This window comes from Ptychodera flava, chromosome 1, assembly GCF_041260155.1.
Source record: "Ptychodera flava strain L36383 chromosome 1, AS_Pfla_20210202, whole genome shotgun sequence".
Classification (NCBI taxonomy): domain Eukaryota; kingdom Metazoa; phylum Hemichordata; class Enteropneusta; family Ptychoderidae; genus Ptychodera; species Ptychodera flava.
Genome location: NC_091928.1, coordinates 34,621,587 through 34,645,691, shown reverse-complemented (window position 1 = coordinate 34,645,691; position 24,105 = coordinate 34,621,587). Strand labels below are relative to the sequence as shown.

The window sequence follows — 24,105 nt, the reverse complement described above, 5'->3', positions numbered from 1 at the left end:
CGATATGCTTCGCGGAGCAGAATAAGAAACTGTGGCTAAGATGGTGAAAAAACAACAATAGTTACTGTGGCTGGCCATTTATATGTATTCATGGTATCGATAATGCAAAATTAATGTAGTTAGGGCCTCGACAGTTTAAAACTTTAACTTTTGCTCGTTTTCCTCAGGAACTTTCAACCATTTCATTAACACATCAAGAATAAAAATCAGGGGTCAGCGTGCACAGTTTGGTACTAGAGAAACAATAACCCAAGCCCCAAGATTTACCAGTGGTTGGAATTCAAAATGGCCGCCATCCCTTGTATTAACTCCGAGTGGAAAATGAAATTATTAATTTCCAAAACACTAATGGTCTTTTTTTTCTGTTTTACAAGAACTTTAAATGAGTCCCCACAACCGGCACACCACTGACAGAGAAAAACAATCAATTTGCAAAAATGCGAGAGTTCGAATATCTGTCACCTAGGCGTATTCTACCTGACAACATGCATGTAAAGCATATACTCCAGACAATAAAAATGATGTATTTCTTCAGAGTTGTTTGTCCACCATCACATGGCTGGCAAAGGCTCAATTTTAGGGGGCGTGTCGCACACTCTAACTGGGCTGAGAAAAACATACGCAAATGTTTTGAGGAAAAGAAAGTTCGGTCACCTTGTAAATGAAAGGTACTTTAAAACGACTCTTCAGTTCTTCAGTTCTATAAGACACGGACATTTAATATATTAAGATCTAAATGTATCGTGGTTACAATAATCTCATTTTCATACAAAAGTGTCAACGTGAACGATCGCGATCCAGTCACAAAATGGTCGTTCTTCATGTACTTCATGACAGACAGACAAACAGACAGATAAACAGTACGTCTTTTAGCGTCACCATTATTTAAACACACACCGCATTAGCTCAACTAAACAAGTCACTAGTCTCTTCTTCAAAACCTCGTCAGTTGCAACATACTGCATGTTTAGGTAAATTTTGCGGTTCCTTGTCCACTCGGAATATTTTTACAACAACGAAAACTGCAGCATGCAGCAAGACTTCATCCAAACAGAAGGTAACGAACATTGCTATAAATGTGCTACAGTTGTTGCACTATCTTCAGTCTTCAAGTACATTTATAGTGTCTCTCTCTCAAATTTGCATATTCTACTGCCATTTTCCTCTCAAGCCTGCCCTTTTGAATTCCTTTCTTCGATTATCGCTCTGGCAAATCTTCTCCGGAAGTCCTCAAATAATTTTTCACCGCATGATGGCGCCCTGCGAACGAAGCCATCTTTGTTCAAGTACATGAGTCCTCGGCCGTTCATGTGAAATTTCTCGACGTCCACCGGTGCAAGTTGATAATGTTCTGTTACCAGTAGCAACCAAGCTATCACGTGGTCCCGAGTCCACTCTCGTGGATCTGAAAGGAGAAAAAAGATTAGTAAATGGAAGAGACTATCTCAAGCGATATATTGAGATACGCTGGACTTTGTCCAAGAACACAGGGTTTATGATAGTTTCGTTGTTGGTAATTTTTTTTTCAAATTTGGTTCATTTTCTTCTGTGTCGCCTTTTATTTTGTGTCAAAATGGATCTTCAATGTGTGAAGATTTGAGCTATGATTGACACAATGTAATTGAGTCGGTGCAGTTCAATGGACAAACCACAGCTAGGTTTTTTGTGCCCCCTTGTGTAAAAACGAGATTGCATTCATCCCGACAACATTTTCAAATAAAATGAATATAAATATACCATAATGTAGCAATGAATTGATTTGCATATTTGAATCGTTTGCATTTGAATCATGTTTAGAGATAAACGCATGTACTTAAATCTGTCGAACGTCAAAATTGTAGGACGAATAAATGGACTTTTCTGAAGCCAACGTTCATTTGAAGTACACTGCATTGTTCTGATATAGCAGGAAAATCTCACACTAGCGGTCGGCTAAATAAACCCTGCCCCTTTGTTCGACAAGTTCCGCCACAGTCCCTTGGTGAAGGGACCATGACTGAGGTTCCTCTCAGCATGTGGGTGTTGATGGTTGTTTTCGAAAAGTCTGAGGAAGTGGGCAATGCCAAAAAGTCAATCACCGCTTAAATAGTTAGTAATTGGACAAATTGTTGACGCAGTTTCGAAGAAAAGCCTTATTCGAATGACCTTAACAAACATACTCACCTCTTGGTAAAATAGACCTATTCTGTACCGGAGTGTTCGGTAACGTTGGATAAGGAAACATGGCGGCGATGTTACCAGCGGCAACTAGGTGGCGCTCTTCGGAACAATGCATATGTGGGGTGGGCCTGGCCGATGGCGCCTGAGCAGTGGTGGAAATATTCGGCTCTTCGTGATCCCAAATGACTGAAAAATCGAAAAAAGCAAATAAAACACTTTGTAATAGTACAATAGTTTTAAAAGAAGAAGTCTTGCATGTATTTTCATGTGTAAAAACACTACATCTATCTCTGCTTGGAAAAATAATACGGCTGTTTATTTTTTTTATTTCATTTTATTGGGGGGGGGGGGTTAATTGTTTTGATCACGTGGCCCAGCCACCGAAATGACGGCAACAAAACAGAGACTGCGCATTTGATCTCATACCACTGAGGTTACGTTTTCTGCCTTGAGGAGCACATCGTCATTTGTTTATTTTTCTGAAGCCAACGTGCGACGAGTCTCTATCGACGACGGAACGCAAAGATGACGGGCAAAACTTTAAGTGAGTTCTCTTTTCGGTCGAAAAGGCAATGCCTACGTCACGAAACGATACATGAATGTTGTTTTTATACTAATAGCACGTGCTGCAGCCGTGACTGTTACGAATAAAAATTTACGTTGAGTGGGTGGTGCAATGATGCGCATCATAAACTCAACAACATAACTGCTAGTCTCGGTTACTCGGTTCGGGCTGTCATCCGACTGTCCCTACGATGGAAGTTCCTTCCCCCGGCTCCACGACCAGTCTTTTGTTATCGAAACTACATAATTGCGTCGTTCATGCAGAAATCTACATTGTTTCGGTTGAGCTTACTTCGCGCGCCAAAACAATATTAAAATTAGAGGAAGTTTGCCGGAAATTGAACTGTCAAGAAGCACAGTCTGAACCATAAGTGCAACGTGTCCAGGCAATGACAGCTCAGAGTTCATTCGTATGAATTGTCAAAAAAAAAACCAAAACGGAATAAATACAATGTGCATAATCACTGCGGATTATCTCATTCATCAAAGTGGCGAAACAGATGTTCTATGCTCGCCTAATTGTTTCCTTTCCCACTTTAGCACACAAGAGACGCAGTGCATTCTTTGCGACGCCCTCAGACTCGCCTACCAAAATCGATCCCAGTCTTTTTACCTGAACTGGGTGAAGGGGAGTCACCAACCCGCACTTCTAAATCATGAAACAGTTGCAAATCGAGTTTGTGTACCCTGAACCAGACATATACCTGCAAATCACTTTTCCTCCCTCAGGAATACCTGCCAGAGAGGGGTCACTTTAGGTCACTGTATATGCTGGTCGGGGTCAGGCAATGTTTGCAGACAGTTAAAGTTAAATATTATCACCCGGTCACTCAAGTAGAAAACGTCTGATTGGTACACAACAAACAGGGTGTAACAACATTGTGTGTATTTTCGATGCTAACTTCCGTCTTTCGCCATTCGATAGGGTTATTTGTTTATAGGATAATTTGCTACATAAATCACACATAACATAATTTGAAAATAGTAACAGGGTATTGTGCATTTGCGGAACGGGATGGTGACTAAATTTGCTGAACAGGAACTGTACATGTCTTCTTCTAATATCCATCGTCGTAAACCACGCGCCTCTTTACGGCAACAGCTCAGCGCTACCCGTCTTTTGCGTAGGTCAGCGGAGCGGAAATCATTGCTCTGGCTAGCGAGAATGCTAATATCTTGCCTTTTAGGAATCTTTAATACCTTAGCATGTAAAGCCAGTGTTGCCAGAAGTATGAACTCAGGTCCAGACGTAAACCCAGAGCACATTTCCAAGTGCAAATCTAATGCACTCTCTTCTTTTGCATAGGTGTTTGCGATCGTTTGCGACGGGTAAGCCGTATCTGACACGATAACACTTGATATTGACGTATGAATCTTGGTGATAAAACTTTAAAAGTTGCATTTAAGCCTACTCTTGCACAATACTCTGAACACGTGACTAAAATCATTCACAGAACTAGTGTTCTCCCATGGTCGAGTCTCGTTGCGAAGCCCTTCTCAAATGCAGTAGCTTCATGGTTTACAAATTATCCAACGCTCTGCCTAATTTAGTAGTAATTATAAACTTTCGTGTCGACCCGTCGAGTATCTAGAATATTCTGGCGTGGTTCGTTTATGTGTACTTACGCGCCAATTTTATCGATTTCAAGAAAGGGTGTTCCCGTAATCTCGAAATTTCATCGAAAAATATTACCTGGAACGAGCCCACACAGTTGTGTATGACTGATCATGGAAATTCCGCCGCGAATAGTTACAAATGGCAAACGGAAAAATTAAACGCTAAGAGGAGTATCATTCAAATGTCACTCGATCAAAAAACACCAAATTTAAATCTAATAGTGTGTAGTAATGGTAATTTAAATTTGACAGTTCCACGCCACGAGCTACATATACAAACCCACGTCAGGAATTAAAGCCATGGAGGTAAAAAGGGGTCCTTTTTAAACCTACATGGTCAACCTTACCCCGTTGAATCAAGTTGACGAAAAAGAATAAACAGGTCAAATTTTTGTCAGACGAACAGCGATGGCGCGAAACAAGACAACAATTCAGTCAGTAGAATAGCGATGGCGCGAAACAAATTCAGAGTGTGGTCTCGTATGAGACGAATGTACAAAGTCTTACCCATTGTTTACAGTTGACAGCTCGCAACGCAGTACAAAGTCCGCAGTGTGTGCAGTCGTGACTTCCTCAACCCGATTCGCTCGGAATATTGGACATTTTAGCTATTTACCCCTTCCTTATAAGCTGTTTTGTCTGGGTAACCACCCTATGACCATTGACATTAGGAGGGGGATCACCGTCTAATAGTGTTTATGGAACAACGTAAAAATTTTGCGATTTCATTTCCCATAAAAGTGGGGATTTTGTCTCCCGAGCGAAACGCTGGATATACCGTTGCGATTGTACACGTCTTTGCTGAACAATCGCGGTATCCAGGGCAGGGTCTCTTGTGCCATTATATTTGAAGACGCGCTGTCTATAGTAGCGGTTCGACTAATTATTTTATGGGTTCAGTGTCCTGAAGAGATATAAACATGTTTATAGGACGAAGCACACATAGCGCTGATAATAAGATCACATATAGTTTGATTAATTTTAGCACGAGTACCGGGGACAATCCCTAAAATGTGATTTAAAATATCAACGTGACGAATATCTCTCACTTCCATACTGCACGTGATGTTGTCACAGTTAAACCCAGTCACTCATGGGGAAGTCTCGGATACATCACAGTTCTGTGATGGCGGGTTTGTCCCCTCATGGAGGGGGGAGTGTGATTTCCGAGGAATAAAATATACCACGATGTGCTTTCCATTGGAACTTGGTCGATGAGTTGGAAATCCTCAAAAATGAGATTATGGTCTGAAGTGCACTGTCCACTCCCGCGTTGCGCACAAGAACGGTGATTTGCCAAGAACTGGCTCACATTATGTTGGAACACGGTTGTCCATGGTTTTCCATGGTTGGAAGTTCGCAAAGCAATCGCAGCTATGATGGACCCGCTTATATCGCCTTGTTCCTGTATATCCGTTGTCCAACCTTCGACAAAGACACTCTGTGTCTCCCTATCTGCTGGCATGGCTGGCCTCTCTCGCGTCTGTCCGATAACCCTTAGTTTAATATTTGCCTCACTTTTGTATAGTGGCAGGTCGCTATCTTCGCCCTTTAAAACTGTCTCTGTACCACCGACTGGCTAGTATGTACCTCTTGCCGCCGCTGTCTGACTGCATAGGTCATTCTGAGCGGCGAGTTTTGCGTCCATTATCGCCCGTCTCCGATGTACTCGTAACTCGTGACATGTGCCTTTTCGTCCGGTTGTTTGTCTGGCTACCTGTCTTACGTTATGTCGATCCACCTGACTTTTGATTGCTCTCCCTTGCTCGGTCCGCCACTATCAGCAATACCGTGCAAAGCACAGTACATGGTTCAGGGACTATCGCGAGAACCTTTGCTGCTAGTCATGAAGTGCAGGTAATTGCCCGATTCTCGTATGACTCACACGGATATTCAACGATTATTTCAGGAATGTGAAGTCTGTACTTGCTCCCTTTGGTTATGGAAATCGCACAGACTATACCAATATCGCAAAAAATTAAATCGCCTCTCTCCAACCCGTCCCGCTACGCGTTTTTATCCTTCTAAATTTTGCTAGTCAGCATACAGCTCTCTGAAGTTCGCCTGCTCGTGTCGTAGATCTTTCCCTTGTTGGAACCTACGCCGCCGGTACTTTCTACAGTTTCCCGTGAGCGTCTCGGACAGACAAGCATGCGCAGTCGTACACAAAATAGACATGCAACAGACGTTAATTACCTTAGCCTTCGAGGGAGAGTTGCAGCATACAGAGTACTGTCGTCCAAGTATTTGGGTTGGGGAGATAAGCCTGACACTCGTGCACTCGTTCATATGTCGAGATGAGACGCGGACTTGTTCAGCCGACACAAATTGTTTACGTATGCGGCAAATCACGTGACAGAACCACGGAAGCCCATTGGTTAGGAATATTCAATTTCGTGGAATGGGCGGTCCCATTCGCCAACGCAGATTCATAGAAGTTGGGTACTTAGAATTTCGAAGTGCATTCAATGCAAATATTGTTGAGCAAAGTGGAATAACCCGTTGTGGAGGAGAATTCAGGTACTTGGTTTTTTTTTTCGCGAGGGCAACGAAAATTAGTTTTGTTTCTCATGCTAAGCCTTTTAGAAAATATTATTTCGTCGGCGACGCGACTTTTTCAAGAGTTTCGTATTTCTTGGCTCACAAGATCTAACTTCCACTTGTAAACGGCATCTCAGATCTGTTTGAATGAAGCAGTAATTTGGGCGCGCAGCGAGTAGACGACGATAAATTCAGTGGTCAAAACTGCACAGTGCGTATGATGATGCGTGTTCCTCTGGCCACTGCCATTTCTGACGGTTCATAGCGCACTGTCAATTATTTCATCTACTCGCATGAAGATGACTAATGCTCTTTTTTCTTCATTTGACCCCGGGGTCTTGAGTAAATTTAGTGTCTCTTTGACAACGGTAGTGTTTCAAACTTTCCTAAATATGGTGTGAAACTCATTTCTTTCTTTTGATATCAAAGCCGTCATTTCTACTTGTCTCGCGTAGGCATGAGGGTAAAGTAGTGGCAAGCCATGAATGTTTCCCGGTTTTAACGTGATTTCATCATTTATGAAAATCGTGTACACCTTACTGAGATAATCGCCATAAGGACATGTTTGTTTTCCGCAAGAAATGAGGTTCTTCAATTTATCAAGTCATACCGCACGAATTATATCAAACCCCAGTGACAAGCAAAGGAACATTTTATTCATCGTCACTCAAACGGTGAATATTATTTGCTTCGTACCGGTAAGCTCCACACAGAACTATATTCTGGCATTTTCGAAGTACTTTCCTTTTCAACGTGTGTAGAGGTCAACTTGACCTTGGCACGTAACTAGGCCATGGGTATCCATGTTTCCAACTTACCGGACGACTATATATGGGAATTACCATGCGATTCGAAGAAGTGAATTGTGAGATACAAAGATCAACATTTTGTCAGAGGATAAATGGCCCAATCATGTTTTGACTTGAAATAGACGGAGTGAATTCGCCGTGTACGATGGGCATAACCGTTGCCTTCGTGGAAACTATTATAAGCCCTGCCAAAGTAGCTTTTGAAATCAGCGTTCCTAACTTGCGACGCTAGGGAGCGTTCAGTTATAGAGTTATGGCCGGGGGTGGGCAAACTCTTCCAGTGCATCAGACAAAATAAGTGAACCCCTACCCATTGCCCCCCTATTGGTAACCCCCTTTTAAAGATGACAAAAATTTCACCATCCCCATTGCTTGAGTAAGAATATTTCGAATTTTGAATGATAACACGGGACATTATCGGTGCATAGATACGAGACAACATCATGTGTAAAAGAGATTCTTCCAAGATCCTGCTCTTTCGCCAGAACTTATCCACACTGTATAATGTGTCTCGTACGGTTCAAAAGATTCTTCATAACTTGTGCTTCTGCCAATAGATTACATTATATCATTCTCTTTCTCCGCAAAAATCTCTGAGTCTGATACGTCACTGTCACCGTGACTATCTGTATTTTGAACAGTTTTGAATTAATTTATGATCGTTCTCTGAGTTTCCACGTTTTCGGTTCTCTCCTGGGTCATCACAGGTAACTGCTTCGATTTTGTCTCCTTTGTCCCCTTTGGTTATTGTGATGAATTAAGCATTTGTTTAGATTGGCTCCAAGTCATGTGGCTATTCTTGGCAGAAGTTAGTGGCTGGTGTGGGCCATCGTGTTCACCCCCGCGATATGTGCGACAACCTACTTCTAAAGTGACAGTCTGCTGTTTTGTTTTGATATTTATATGCCCACAGACTTGGAGCAAGTCTAGTGTTTGTTCAGTTCTCTGTACATATCTTGTACTTCTCAACTGGCATCGAACCAAAACATACATAGCCATTTCCATGATCCATTCTTGAACCATATATTCTGGTATTTCTCTTGATATACGTCTACCAGGTTGATTGAAAACTCTGTATCATTCAACCACATTCCAACCGGCCTCACTTCCATGGGACATCGTGCATTTTCACATGGATGCATTTTTTTCAGAAGGAAATGCAGCATTCTGAATTTCGTCATATCACCAAAAAATGCCAAGATATAAGGTCATGAAGGGGTCAACTAGCCAATTTACAGGCACAGGTACCCACAGGCTCTATAGGTAAGGAGAAGCAAATTGAGGTACGGTAAAAGTGCTAGAATATACAGATATTTTATATTTATTTTAAGAGTTATAATACAAAAAGGTATATTTATGTATTTCTTCCTTATTGCTAATTGACATAAAAAACAAAGTCATTCAAACTTTTCATTTATATTACAGCCTTTGTGTTTATTTATCAAGATAAGTTTTGTACATATCTTTCCTGAAAATTGGTCAGATATCAACAGTAGTGCTATGTACCAGCACAAGGCGAACCTTTCAATGTAAGCCAGGTTTCAGTTTTACACATAGCTTGCACCTAATCATTGCCTTACCTCAGCCAAAGGCTGATAGGAATTGTTCATTGCCCTCAGCGAGCTAAATTTACAAGAAGACAAACCTGTATAGAGTTGCCAAGGCAAGATGTTCATGTGACAGATAATTATACCTTTATTCAGATTTACAGTGAAATCGCTTCAGGCAATAAAGTCATGCAGAGAAACATTTTTATTGCCAAGAATATTTTTGAACACTTAAACTGCTTTTTGAAGGGATGGATACTTATGGAAATCCAGCGACCCCTCCTCTGTGTTGTTTGAAAAAAAAAAACATGACACCCCTCCCCATTTGCTGTTTTCAAATTTAAGGTGACCCCTCGATTTTGAAGGCCCACCCCCCCCCGACCGTAATAACTGAACGCCCCCTTACCTCGGCTCCGTGGTTCAGTCATGTAATTTGTAAGCGCCATGTGGTATTCACTCTGCTTTTGTTGCCGATAAATTGCAGTGTTCGATCACGGCGTGACCTCCTTTCTGGGTCACTGAATGACCGAAACCGAAAAGGAGGGAAACTGTAAAGTACATCTAAGAAATGATGGCCGTACCACCGGGCCCCAGCTCCGTCGCATTCTAGCTTATGATGTGTAGGCTGCACCAAAAGCGAATTTATTGAGTGTATAGTTACCTAGGTCGAGAAATATAAACATTTACAAAGCCATTCCCTAGCTATTAACGGTCGCAAATCGACCACATTTACACCTACGACTCGTATATCTCTACTTTATTAGGTACAGAGAGGGATAACACCGTTGAATTAATCCAAGTGATGGTTCAATGTCCTCACGACCAGGATGAAATAGCAATCAATTTCTTGGATGCTCAAATCACCAAGAACTTTCTAAATGAATTCAAGAGAATTTATTCACTCCTGAACCGTGATGACCCGGCGTGCCGCCTGTGATCTATGATCAACAAGATTCACTATTTTGTAACTTCATACAGAGAAAGCCGGATCTCAGACGGAACCGTCATGCTCGGGGGCTATAGATTATGTATCTATTGGCCGGGAGAAGTCGTTTTGACAAGATTTATACCTTGGAATGCACCTAACGCATGCAATGCAGAACGCGAGAGAGCATTTGACTGGGACTCAATCATCAGAAATATCTGGATCCAATGTACGTTTAGTGTCCGACATTTGGCCTGTATTATGAATTATATACCAAAGTCGCTTTCTTGACAACGGTAGTCCAAAATATCCACAAACAGATTTCAGTAATGTTTTACACAGGAAAGATATTCGGACTCTCAAATTATTACAATGTCTTTCTGATCTATCACTTGTGAGGGGTCATTTTGAAGAACTTTGAGTAAGGAAACTTTCGACCGTAAATCGAAAATTTAATTTTCCCTTAGAATTAACGGGGCGTCGACAGTTTGTATCTCTGGTATCAAAATTTGCAAGGTTTCCCCTGATTTTTGTCCTCTATTTTGAAAGAGAATCATGGCTGAAAGTTTACTTGGGGGAAAGTTTGGGGATAAGTTTGAGTCTTTCACTTACGGGACGCTAACTACATTAAACCGTAGATGAAATATCGCCATTGCAAGCTATTGACCGTGCGACTAAAATACGAATTTGCCGCCCACGCAGTTCGTGACGTCAGATGTCCAATGTAGTACCAGTAGTTTGGCAGCAACTCGGTTACCAACTGTCATTTTATTCCAGTGTTCCCTATGAACTGTTAATTAACGACGAGAAAAGTTCTGACTCATTAAAAAAATTCTTTGAAAAGGTAGAATGGTTAATATACACGCCACTTCTCTATGTGTGTGGGTTGCTGTACGGAAAAAAAACATGACGTTTATCTTTGAAGTTGCCGACGAAATATTTTGAACTCCAACGTCGACATCCATCAATTTCATGAACCTAAAATTTATGTAAAGTTGACTGGAACCTCAGCAAAATATTTGACGCAACTTTCATTTTATCTGTTTAGTTGTTCTTAGGTAGCTTTCCTCATGTCATGACTCAGGTTAGTTTCATCATAGCGACCCGATACGGCGGGTATGTTTTTCTTTCGACGACATTAGACTGCTTCTCGGGCAACGATATTCCGACTCTCAAACTTTTAACAAATTATTTTGGTCTACCACTTGTAGCGGGGGGTCACTTTAAAGCTTATTGAGTAAAGTTGTGACTGGCTTATTTTTGTGAAAATCGGAAATTTAATTAATGTAGAATTAACGCAGGGATGGCGGCCATTTTGAATTTCAAAAGTCGGTAAATATTAGGTAACTTGTTTCTCTAATCCCAAATTTTGCATTACCATCCCTGAGTTTTATTCGTAGTTTCGAAAGGGATTGGTTTAAAGTTTCCTAACGGCAAGATTGAGCAACAATTTCAGTTTTTCGACGTCAAGCCCAGTATGTGCCTTAAGCTTACATCGCACGTAATCTTTACTAAGTTCCCGTTTTCAGCTGCAGTTCTTCGCAGTAAAAATTCACGCGTGTTCTCGGCAAAGGCGCGGCGTCTTGGAAGCTGTTATCCAATTTGTTGGCTGAATATTACCGTTATCATTGAATTATACGCAATTAAGTTGCTGTGAATAGTGACAAACGACCAATCAGTTTTAACCTTCCGAGCCAGGTGCACATCAGTAGAACTGAAGGCGGGCGCCGACCACCGGGCAGGTGTGCAGACGACATGGATTTAATATCAAAGAGTACAAGTTTGGACCTAGGGCATATCTGTCACTAAGATTGGTTACAAATTATCAACTTCCACTTGGATGAATCTGTAGGTAAACCTCCCCAATTTTATCCAGCTTTAGGGACTGGTCAGTTTCTTCAGCCTGGGGGGGGGGGCCGGTGGATTCATGGGGGGGGTCACCCTGTTTTTGACTTTGGTGATAGGGGGGGTCACCATGTTTTTGAAATGCCCAATAGGGGGGGTCAGTGTGTTTTTGAATTTTGACACAGGCTCATCATTGCCTAAAATGCTAGTGTCAGCCACAAAATTCATCATTCAGTTGTATTTTTCGGCGCGCCCTTCGGGCGCGTAACTTTAATAATCAGTCATATTTTTTAGCACGCCCAACTTTAACATATCAAGCATACATACATCAGAGATATCTGTATGTTCAATATTTTTCAGCCTGCTCTTCAAGCTCATTACTTTAATATATCATACATCTTTCAGCATGCCCTTCAGGTGCATGACTTTAATATACAAGGCATATATATCAGAGATATCAGGATGTTTCATATTTTTTGGCGCGCCCTTCGGGCGCCATACTTTCAGAGATATCTTGATGTTTGCTAAGTGAAAGTGTACCATTATGAAATCTGCATTTCATATGAAAAGGATGACAAATTCCTGATACTTTTCTGTTCTCTCTGTGAGAATTCAGTATGAGAAAGCAACATGCACAAATATTTCACAATATATATTTGATACAGTGACTTATTTTAGAGATAGAAAAATGACAAGATATCTTTCCTTCTCATTGATGCAATTATTTTCCTTTGTTTCATAGGTTTTCTGTAGAAAGATGCTTTTTTATGAACAAAATAACAGTTAAAAAAGGCAGTTTTTGTCATTATTAGCTGTGCTTTTATGGTTTCAATGTTACACAAGAAAAGGTCCTCTCAGACACTGTACACATCAGATTTGGCTAAAAAAGCTCTCTATGGCTCCTCAGTAGATTTAATTGGATGGTTGGCAAGTCTTAACACCCATCAAAGTTTTTGATTCACTGCTTTTTCCTCTTTGATATTAATGATTGACATCCATTTCTGTACAACAGTTCAGGACATCTGGTTAAGCAGAGAAAGTGTGAAATACATTCACAGCTCATTCAAAATACAGCTCATTCAAAATGTACTGTATTTAAACTTTAAGATTGACACTTTGAAATTCCTATCTTACAACTGACATGTCAACAATTTCACTAAAACATAGAATGACTATTTAAAATATAAATATATGTAAAATGTAAAATATATATATATATATATATATATATATATATATATATATATATATATATATATATATATATATATATATATAATTTATGTCCATCTTTTGTTTTACCTTTGTCGCGCCCGGGGGGGTCACCCTGTTTTAGAAATTTGGAATAGGGGGGGTCACCCTGTTTTCAAAATTTGGAATAGGGGGGGTCAGCCACTTTTTGACGTCTGCAAAAAATAATCCACCGGCCCCCCCCCCAGGCCGAAGAAACTGACCAGTCCCTTAGTTTATTCATAATCTAGACATGGAATGCAAACAAGCAAAGCCCAGTCCGGGTTTTTGGGCGTCCGGTTATTTTAATAAAGAACGCGTAGGAGTCATTTACGCAAGTATTCCATTTATATCAGTCACGAATTTTCTAACCAAATAGATATTGTATGTCGTCAATATAGTTTCAAAAATATTGCATATTGTCAACGAGTAATCTGAAGTATTTCATCTGACGGAGGTTGCTGCATTTTGCTGGGAATATTACGTTTCAAATCACAAACTGTCGGTTCCAGACACCAAAGTACTCGGTTTTTCTCAACCATAAATTATTCAAGGTAATAAAGATAGGCGTAAATTATTGAATGTTATCGTGACTCGATATCGTCTGCGCCACTGTACCAGTGACACAGTTTCGTAAAAGTCCCGGATGTGTTGAGCTGTACCACTGGCGTCTGTGGCAACGGTTGCTATGTCCTCAATGAAGTAATGTCCGCTGGGGAGAAAGACCTTTCAAGTGTTGTACTTACGTCACAGGGTGAATAACGTCAAATGATGACGCTAATTGGTTATTGTCTCAGCTGGTATGCTTGTTCATGGTGACGTGTTTTCGGCGGTGGAGGAGGACATTTACTACTACAACTCTGATATACTGGTCAAGGGCCAACCGAGAGAGAGAGAGAGAGAGAGAGAGAGAGAGAGAGAGGAGAGAGAGAGAGAGAGAGAGAGAGGGGGGGGGAGATGGCTTGGCACATGGGAGTAGTTGTTTTTAACCCTTATACTAGGTACAAAACTAGTAATATTTCGGCAGGATAACAGACAAACATAGAAAGTCTATACTATTTGTCTGTGGCAGGATGTACAATCGGCCTATAAGCCTTAAAGTAATATGCGTATGTGACTGCATTACAAATACATGTAATAGAAGACTTCAAATTCTTTCTAAATAATTTCACCTTTCCAATGTTGAAATTGTTTGAATCAGATCCACGAATCGATTTGTTTTGTTCATATAGACTTAATCTAGTTGAGCTCTGCGTGAACTTTTCGTCACGTGACGAAATATATCCATTGGCAGCCGGCGCGGGGTTAGTCTCGCTACAGCCACAGTCGCCAGTTTTCTAACATTCCGCTCTGCGCTTACGCGCCCCTAGACGAGCGTATATACACGCGTCTATTGGGCGCGTACGCTCAGAGCAGAATTTTAGAAAATAGGCGACTGTTCTACAACCTCATCATGTATAGAGTAATATTTGATATTTATTTAGGGTAGTTTGCACCTCGAAAGTGAAAGACTTAAACTTTTGTTCAAACTTTCCATTGAAACTTTCAGCCGTTCTCTTAGTAAATCGAGAACAAAAATCGGGGGTCACCGTGCAAATTTGTGTACTGGACTCGGAGAAACAAATAACCCAAGCTTTACTGGTATTTGAAATTCAAAATGGCCGCCATACCTGTTGTTACCTCTAAGGAGAAAAAATAAAATTTTCGAAAACTAAACCGATGAAAAGTTTTCTTACGGCAAGAGCTTTAAAATGAACCCCCGCAAGTGGTAGATCAGAAAAACATTCCAAAAGTTTGAGAGTCCGAATATCTGTCCCCGAGGTGCGTTGTATCTCACGCTTGCAACTTCTCAGAGAATATAGTGACATTAATCAAAACCGCCATGGTCTCTGACACTAAAAATATGGAAACACTCGAATTTCGGGATTTTTCAAGGGTGAAAGTTTATTGCAGCTCAGCCTGAAAGAAAGACCTTCAAATCAGACCAAGATGAAATTTAACGTTCTCATTTGTGATTTGACCTATGACATTGCACCTATGACAGGGTGACACAGTAATGCGAACTGGCACTTCTAAACCTCTAGAATCATGATAAATCCTGAAACAAAATGTACACCCAGTGTCTGCATACTTTGACATCTAAGCTGGTCGTGTTCAGAGAAAACAAACAAATATATTTGGCGAATGATTGATACGAAGTAGGATTATCTGGAAGGTCCGTCGTCTATTGATCACGTTATCCACCAACCAATTCTTTGGACGGATATACAGCTTTCACCTCCGATATTTTTGTCAGACTTGGCAGAATATGTTACGGCACTAGTATTAACACCTGAATTTTAGTCCGGACTAATATCCAGTTGTCAACAATTATCACAGTTCATTTCTGGAGTACACTAAGTTGTATGCATTGAACCCACGATGTGTTTATCTACAACAAACAACATCTCGTTAAAGTGACGCTCTCCCATCAGATTACACTTGACAATTATGGACAATTATACAGGCAGACAAGTACACTCTGAATTATTTTGACATTATTCGTAGAGTAGAAAAATAATTTACATTTCAAAACCAGAAAAAACTGTGATAGAAAATACATTAAAAGAACCAGCTATTGACGCTATATAATACGCTGTTTCCGCACCCATGGCAACGTTTGTATCATTCCGCGGGTATCCGTAATGAATCCACAGCACATCGAAAGGGGGTGAATTTTACAAACAAAATGACAAGGAAGTAATACGGCGAGGGATTTCCCCTCCTTGGCTCCCATCATCCAATACCAATTCAAGCCGGATTTGATAGAGCAAGTGTGGAATTATACTGCACAATCCGCTGTCACGATCTGATATCGACCGGATAACGACTCCACCCTCACACTATTGAAACGAGACCCAAACTGCCCCCCGCCAGCCTGAATTGCCCCGCTTTGTTTGCAATAGGATTTGCGGACCTGTTGTAAAGGCCGTATAGGGTTGACACGGTCAGAAAATGCGCAGGTTCGGACGAGGAGTTTCACCTGATAGAGCAGAATTGTATGTATATCGACACACAACATGATGAATCTTATTGACATTGCGTTATCGGTCGGAGGATAGGCTTACTAAAGCGCTGATAAGACTGATATAGATTACTATTATCGTCTATTATCGATTTTCGAGTCGACTACCACACAGTCCATGAGGAAAAGCAAGTTCTATGACGTATAAAGTCAGTTTCTGTTCGGTAATTTTGCTGTCTTATATGTCCACGACAACACATATTGATAATAAATGTGAAATAAAATGCAATAAAGGAACTATGAACGTTAGACATTTAATGATCATAGAATAGAAATTCAACTATGCAATGTAATTCCCCCCCCCCCCCATCTACGGAGGGACCGTGTTTCTAAGTGAATCCACGTGATTTCTCGATGTTTTTGTCTACTAGCGACGTGGTTTAATCTTACCATTTTACGGAGATTGATGCTACATTCAAAAAGGACTGAACCCGCCACTCCCATGGCTTGATCGCCTGTGTTTCACAAATACCCAACATTCAGTGCATTCCTTTATTTGTTGTAGCAACAGAATTGTATAATGTACCAGTGTTAACGTCGTTGATAACGCTGTTTCAATTTTTGAATGGACGTCACAATATAATACTATGTGTTTGATCAATAATGTTTGGAAGGATCGGCGTTTGGTATGAAAGTATTTGATTTCTATAAATTTGTCAGGACGTCAAGTTTGTTTCTATAGCGTTTGTTTTATTTCGTATCCCACGGGGTACGTGCACAATATATCAAAGAAACTGAAGCAGTTTGTCGAAGGAAGTTGAAATTTATTTCAAAACGATGACAGAATTCGAAGTCGTTCCCCATTCGCATAATGATCTAAAGAACCATGGAAACGCTGTAGCTGTTCATATGTTATCGTTCTTTAATTCGCATACTTGTTTGTTTTGTTTGTCTTTGTGTGTGTGTCAGTGTGAATCGATAAGGGCATTCATTGTAAAGGAGAGGTTGTTTACGTCACCCTGGCTCACAGACATGTCAGTAAACTGAATGTGTGAATACCCATTGCGACGATGTGGCACTCTTCATGGCTGATTAAATCTCCTTTAGGGTTACTTTTATACTGTTTATAAAATTAGGATAATTTGTCTACTCCTAAAAGAAATACTAAGTATTTAACTTGACAACTTCCTCTATTTTGGTGATGTCCACCCCTTTTGTCTTTGATATCTGAATTTCAGTCCGGACTGGAAATTATTTGTCAACAACGTTAACAACGCTGCAAATGTCACATAACACATTGCTTATTAGTCCATAGACCCTGGCTCCAGGGTCTATGATTAGTCGTATTTCAACCATGGGTTAGGGAAAACAATATCAAAATAATGGCAGTGTCATCAAACACTTTTTTTTACTAAAACACTGAACAGGAACGAATATCATATTACTACCACTTATCATTCAAAATGACAAAAATTCAAAATCTGACAGGGAGAAATATCCCTGGAAAAATACATCAACCGACCGTGTCTGACTGTTCCCGCAGAAAGCATGGACGACCTCGCTTAAATGTATGAGTAAGCTTTATGACATTTTTTTGCTTGTTCGCACTTAGCCTAGACCCTATACGTAGCTTTTCCGTGCCTCCGACCCACTCTGGGTTTGCGCAGAGTCTCGCAGTTGGACGAGCCCACAAGTCCATATTACTAGTATTATAAATGCGCCTCGGGGACAGAAAGTAGTACTCTCATATTTTTACAACACTTCTTTGATCTACCACTTGCTGGGTTCATTTTGAAGCTCGCACATTAACTAAACCTTTTATCGGCTTCTTTTATAGCTGAAATCGAAAATTTAATTTTACACCTGGATGGCGGCCATTTTTGAATTTCAAGTGTCGGCAAAGAATGGATAATTTGTCTCTCTAGTTTAAAATTTTACACTGTGATCGCTGATTTTTATTCTTGAGTTTTGAAAGGGAATTATTTGTTAAAGTTTCCTTATGGAAAGTTTGTGCAAAAATCAAAGTCGTTCAATTTCAAGGCGCGAACTACGGTAACCTTGAATAAACTATAAAATAGCGTATTGTATGTCGAGGTTACGCGGTAATTATTCTGGGTTTCGCATCTCTCTACGGAGTTTGCCGACGTTTGTCCTTCTCCAGTTGACTGTTGAAATTGAAAAGCCATTCCAACGGATTAAATTTTCGCGAGCCGGAGCATGATTTCCGCTCCCCGAACCAAGGCAAGGTTACGCCAAACAGTTGCCGTAAAGAGGTGTTAACGTTGGTTTACGACGGTGACGGACTCGGGCCAGTTCTAAGTCGCAGGCAGACAAACAGACTTGCGTAGCGACGGCACTGTTAGTTTGTAATGCGCTGCGAACTCCGTGTCAATAGCTAAAGACTGGATTGGTCAAATTTACTGCGGTCTGAAGGATGGGGAAAACCCCTGGCGTTGGCAAAATATTTGATGAAAACTGTTGTAAAATAAATCTCTGACTACTGATCAAATACTATGATGCACTTTGACCATAAATAGTTTGAACTTTCAAAATGGTGCCATTAACACGAAGAAACATGACTACTTTATTCATTGAGTCATGTCACTCCAAAATAAGCCCGATTTCATCTGATATATAAATGATGAACATATAACATGCATAACTAATCTTCTAGACGTGCAAGTACGAGCTATGTCTGTCGCTGTCTTTGCGTCGCCCGTGTTATCTATCTATCTATCTATCTATCTATCTATCTATCTATCTATCTATCTATCTATCTATCTATCTATCTATCTATCTATCTATCTATCTATCTATCTATCTATCTATCTATCTATCTCACAATCAAATAGACGTATCAGTGTACATAAATATAAATAACCAAATATGCATGCCTGTTGCTTGGTACTGATTAGTTTATTACTACACTGGTAGAGTGATAATGTCAACGTTACCTTGCTAACACAGTAATGGGGTCAGTCAAAACTGTGTACATACATTTAGAGATAGGGTCCGATAGCTTGTAATGACATACTGCTCAGCGACGACAGAATGTCATGATCGCGTCCGCCAAACGTGACGAGCCTATCACTGCCGACTTACTTCGACCAGATCCGAGAGAACAATGGGTACCACGACAACAATAGCAACAAGTTCAAAGTCTAGATTTTTTTTAGATACTTATAAATATCGACGAACTTACAGGTGTGTCGACAACTACAACTAATGGAGTCAAACGAATTATTCGAGAATGTAGACGTTTGACTATTAAATCATAGATTACTGTCTATATGATTTAATTGTTTCGTCGTTCAAAAATTGCATTAAAATATACCGTTTGATAATGACGGAAGAGGCGGGAGATAGTCTGTCAAAATAGACTCATTTGCCCTCATTCTGAACAGACTATAAAAATGGGCGCACAACCCGATAGAGCTGAAAAGTATTGTTTTCATACGGTCGTGGGTATTCCTTGATTTTAAGTGATCATAGACAAACTTCCAGATCAAGTTTTTTTGTGAGCATTCACGTCAAAAGAATCATATCTATGTAATCAACAACAACAAATCAAATCAGTCCAAAAATACAAACTTTCTGCACGTGCTTTTTTCAAGAGTAGATTGGAACCTGAAATCATAGTATAAGATTGTGTCACTGGCTTGTAATTAAATATATTCCGGCGCTTGCGCATCTGCCGCGATCTTATGTTCGAGTCGCTCCCATTTGCATTGTTGGAGTGGTAACCATAGAAATAAAACGCTCGCGTCACCAGCTCTAAAGACCATGTAGACGCTGACCTAGCTGGAACGATTTTGGCGGGAAATGGGGCAGGTTTCTTTTTATACTCTCGGACGATATGTCAGGTGGGCCACGAGGAACCGCGGGTGAGCATGAACGCCCCGAATGTTTAAACAGCCCGTGCCTAGGGCCCACCAGTCGGCCCGGGGCCATTTCTACCCCGCTGGCGAAGCAAGGGTACAAGTCATGTATGACCAACGTAAGGTGCACTGTGAGAGATGGACGACTTGGAGCTCTTCAGAGACCGGTCACTGAGGACGAGGAGATGGGATACTTTTCCGCGTTCCAAAATTAGCCATTATAGCTTCCGCTCAGCCTGCATGCTTATATTTCCCCCATGATTTCCCTTTCCCCCAGCCATGTAAACATTGGGGTTTTTTGGTCTGGTTTTTTGGACAAAGTTGGTATGATCACCATGCGGCAGCTGCAAAGGAACTTTAAAGTATGCATCAAGCTTGGTATGGGCAATCTGCGTTACTGATGTCTTCGTGCACGCTTTAAGATTTTGTTGTAAATTCCAAAAGTGTCCAATTTTGAGTTCCTATGATACATAGCAGCATAAACTACTGGACTCGATCGATGCGAGCATGACCGAATGCGAGTCCAACGGTGTGCCGGTACGTGCCTGGCATAAAAATAGACATTTTTGGTTTCCTGCTATTGCTATTGGCCTGTTTGTTTCCTCAAATTTGGAAACGATAGAGCGCTTTTCTCTCCCTCGGCGTTACGGTGATTACAATATCAAAGGAGACATTCAGGAAATAGCACGCCTATACTTTCTCTGCGCCCTATTCACACAGTTTAATCCATGTCTGAATTCAAATCCCGGAAAGTCTTGTCGTCTGCTTACGGATTTCGTTTACTAAATCCGATATCTGACGAGCAGTTTGGAAAGGCGCTAAAAGCGATATCTGTCAAAAAAGGTGTCTCCCTTCACCACAGTCACCTGTGGCACCGTCCCTTCACACACGGTGGCTGTGGTCTATTCCGCTCTGCGTCTATGCGCCCCGTAGACGTGTATACATATGCCTCTTCTTCTCAGGCATATGTACACACGTCTATGGGGCGCACAGACGCAGAGCGGAATAGACCACAGGTGACTGTGCCTTCACTTTCGTTTGATTCCTGCGCCAAGTAGGAAGATCCCTTCCTAAACCCCTTGCCTGAGCAAATTGCGTTTGGAGAAGCCAAAAATGTGCAATTGATTGGAGGTGTGGGAAAGCTTCGTTTTCAAGTTGTCTATCTGATCTGACTGACCGGCGCGTGCACTTGAAAATCTCCCCGAAGGCGAACGAACGGACGATGTCCTTCCGCCGACCCTCCTTCGAGTCTCCTTTCATGTCAACCTGTTGTTGACTGGTTGCTGTAGTACTCACGGAAATGCGGAAGTTACTCGTCAAAAAATACAGAACGCCGATACGTTATCTCCCTCGGATCAAGGACCCGCGGAAGAGGCGGGAAAATCGTAGACGAACAGCACTGCTGAATGAAAATTCTACACTTACAAAGAGGTTTGGGGATTTTGCCTACCGTTGATGCGCATAAAAACACGATTACAGCGGTCCGCCGCTTTTACCTCCTACGTCACTTCATCGGGGGATCAGAACTTTAAAGTCGTAATGTTTTAAGGGTTCTGTGATAAACGCGAAAATCGACGACTTTTCATTTTAATACAGTCAATATCTTCCCTTCTATAAAATGTGCCTCCATAGTTACAGTCTAACAGTTCGATATGACGTTAGTGACGTAGCAAGACATTTATAACAGAACCATATCTAAGCTGTGATTCAATGGTATCCATTATACATGCGTAGAAGATCAGTACAGCTGTAAAAAAAGCTGTATGTCTGCGAACAATTAGGTTTTTGTCGGACTCACCTTCTGGCGATCGTAGCAAATAATACCTCTTGAATCGTGACCGTTTGGTTTAAGACTCCGTGTACGCACGCTGTGTTTGCGGAACTTGGTCGAGCCAGCAGTGCTTGAAAATGAACAGGCAGCGTAGTGTTTTCATGCATGCAGCCCAATGCTATAGGTTTCACGTTGACGCTCTCGTGGTATCACGCATAATCTCGCGATATTGGACAATGCCCTTCAAAATTACAGTACCATCGTTGTCTGCGTCAATGTAAGCTGAATGTAAGCACTTAAAAAGGCAAACATTATCATGATAAGACTATTTGTCGGCTTGCCACGTGGAACCCTACGGTGCTAAAAGCATATAATTGTTTCCTGTTGCCGACGCGAAACCTTCAAGGGTTGTGAAACATGCTTCACGTGAGCTCAGAGTTTCTGCAGTGTCACTATTTCCTCAACTCTCCCGACTAAAGAACATCATTACTATATGCATGATAATGATGTACTTTTAGGATAAAAAATACAAAGTCTTTCAAGGCTCTGACAAGAACAAACCCAAACTCCGAAGTAATTATTTTATCTACTCTCTTGGCCGTTTATGAATACTGTTGTTACAATTACCAAATAAAAAAAATGTGTGTTTCCTACCCTATTCAAAATCCTCCGACCCTAAACTCTTTTTTTCTCATTTTCAAATCAGACATGATCTTGTCAATGTTTTGTATGGCTCACGCTGGAAAGAAAAAGGTTCCCAACCGACCTACCCTATTTCCTTAGGGCTAGTTGACGGAAATACATAGATATATTTTGTCTTACGTATTAACATTACGATATTCGCTGTCGAAATACAATCCAAAGGATAAGTTAGCCCCTTGAGCGCCAAAGTCAATTTTTGCCGCCTTTATAAAACATACCCAAGCAATTTTTTACAGATCTTGGCAAAATTTTGATAAAAAATGTGGTCGATGAAATTTATGTCCATTTGGTCCAAAATAATCAAAAACAAAAAAAATGCAGAGAAATTCATAAAATTTGGTAAAATGTTGCCCTAAAATTTGGTGGGAAATATTACAGCACTCTAAAGGTTAAGCAAGCAGTTGAGAAACCTCATCAAAACATACGTTTGCAATTGAATGATTGCGACTAGTTGAGGTAACATCAACGAATGGGCACTGTGAGCATGTGTTTACAATACAAATACATATGGCTATGTATCTGTGTTGCATGCACCTCGTGGAGTTCGGCACCACTTTCCGATATCACTGATGAATGAGCAATATGTGAATTAGCGTCTTTCCAATCGACGCCGGATTACATTCGGAAGCTTTTTGTTTTCTCAAGAGGTCACGAGGGTCAGGTTTTGTTGATGATCATACACAAAGTCACGTCACATACTATACTCTCACAGATGTATCTAATCACGGTTTATCAGACAGACGCGTAAGCACACTAGGTTGGAAGAGCCAAACAACAACTCCTCTTCTGGGCATATAATTCTCAAAGTTTGTAAATAAGCAATGTTTGAGTATGCAAATCAACCGATCATGAGCCATCATCAATGGAGATTATTCACGGCCTAAAATTGTGCATAATGAACTTCTGCATCTATTAAAATAGTAACGTTTTTAATGATTAACAAAAAAAAACATAGAAGTGATTTGGCGGGAAAACACCGAAATATACCAGTCAAATCAGATCTTTCATATAAAGCAACATGCTGGGCTAATTCAAGGTCGCGGCGTCACATCATATAGCATATGTGTCACCTTGACCCTGTCATGGTGAATGCGACACATGTGATTGATTTATGAGATTTTTAAACAGATTGATAATAATAAATGCTAATTTGAAAATATGCACCATTCCCTGGCAACAGTGCATTATCACAATATATTGGGATATTGTTTCTTGATCCACATACCTCGGGTTCTATACGTTGTCGGCGATCGGATATGGGGCTCCAATCCCTAGCTTAATTTGAAGGAGGGGTCGGCGTAACCGCGCTCGAAGGTCGTGTGGTACTCACATACGACCAATGTAAACACGGTATTCAAAGTATATGGATGATTGACGTAAGTATTCACATGTTTGTTACAATGTCCATGGTAAAATTTAAACATTGCACCTATGTTGACGTGTTAGTGCATTTAAGTCGCAGAGGCGCTGGCCGACTCCCTCCTCCTGAACTCCAGATATCCCCCACCGTGT

The 24,105-nt window shown here is 40.9% G+C and overlaps 1 protein-coding gene across 3 annotated transcripts; it reads right to left on the bottom strand.

Moving 5' to 3' along the window:
- Window positions 1-690: 690 nt before the first annotated feature.
- Window positions 691-22,108, bottom strand: LOC139135956 (protein C-ets-1-like). Of its 3 annotated transcripts, none has more exons than XR_011553067.1 (3): window positions 21,919-22,108; window positions 2,164-2,346; window positions 691-1,405 (listed from the first exon to the last, which is right to left on the bottom strand). XR_011553067.1 is itself a non-coding variant. In XM_070703747.1 (3 exons), the coding sequence occupies exons 1-3, from the start codon at window positions 4,850-4,852 to the stop codon at window positions 1,167-1,169; spliced, it is 426 nt and encodes a 141-aa protein (XP_070559848.1). In that variant the 5' UTR covers window positions 4,853-4,938; the 3' UTR covers window positions 691-1,166. The 3 variants fall into 3 exon arrangements, 1 of the variants encoding a protein (XP_070559848.1); XR_011553066.1 differs by lacking the exon at window positions 21,919-22,108 and adding an exon at window positions 6,538-6,681; XM_070703747.1 differs by lacking the exon at window positions 21,919-22,108 and adding an exon at window positions 4,849-4,938.
- Window positions 22,109-24,105: the final 1,997 nt, after the last annotated feature.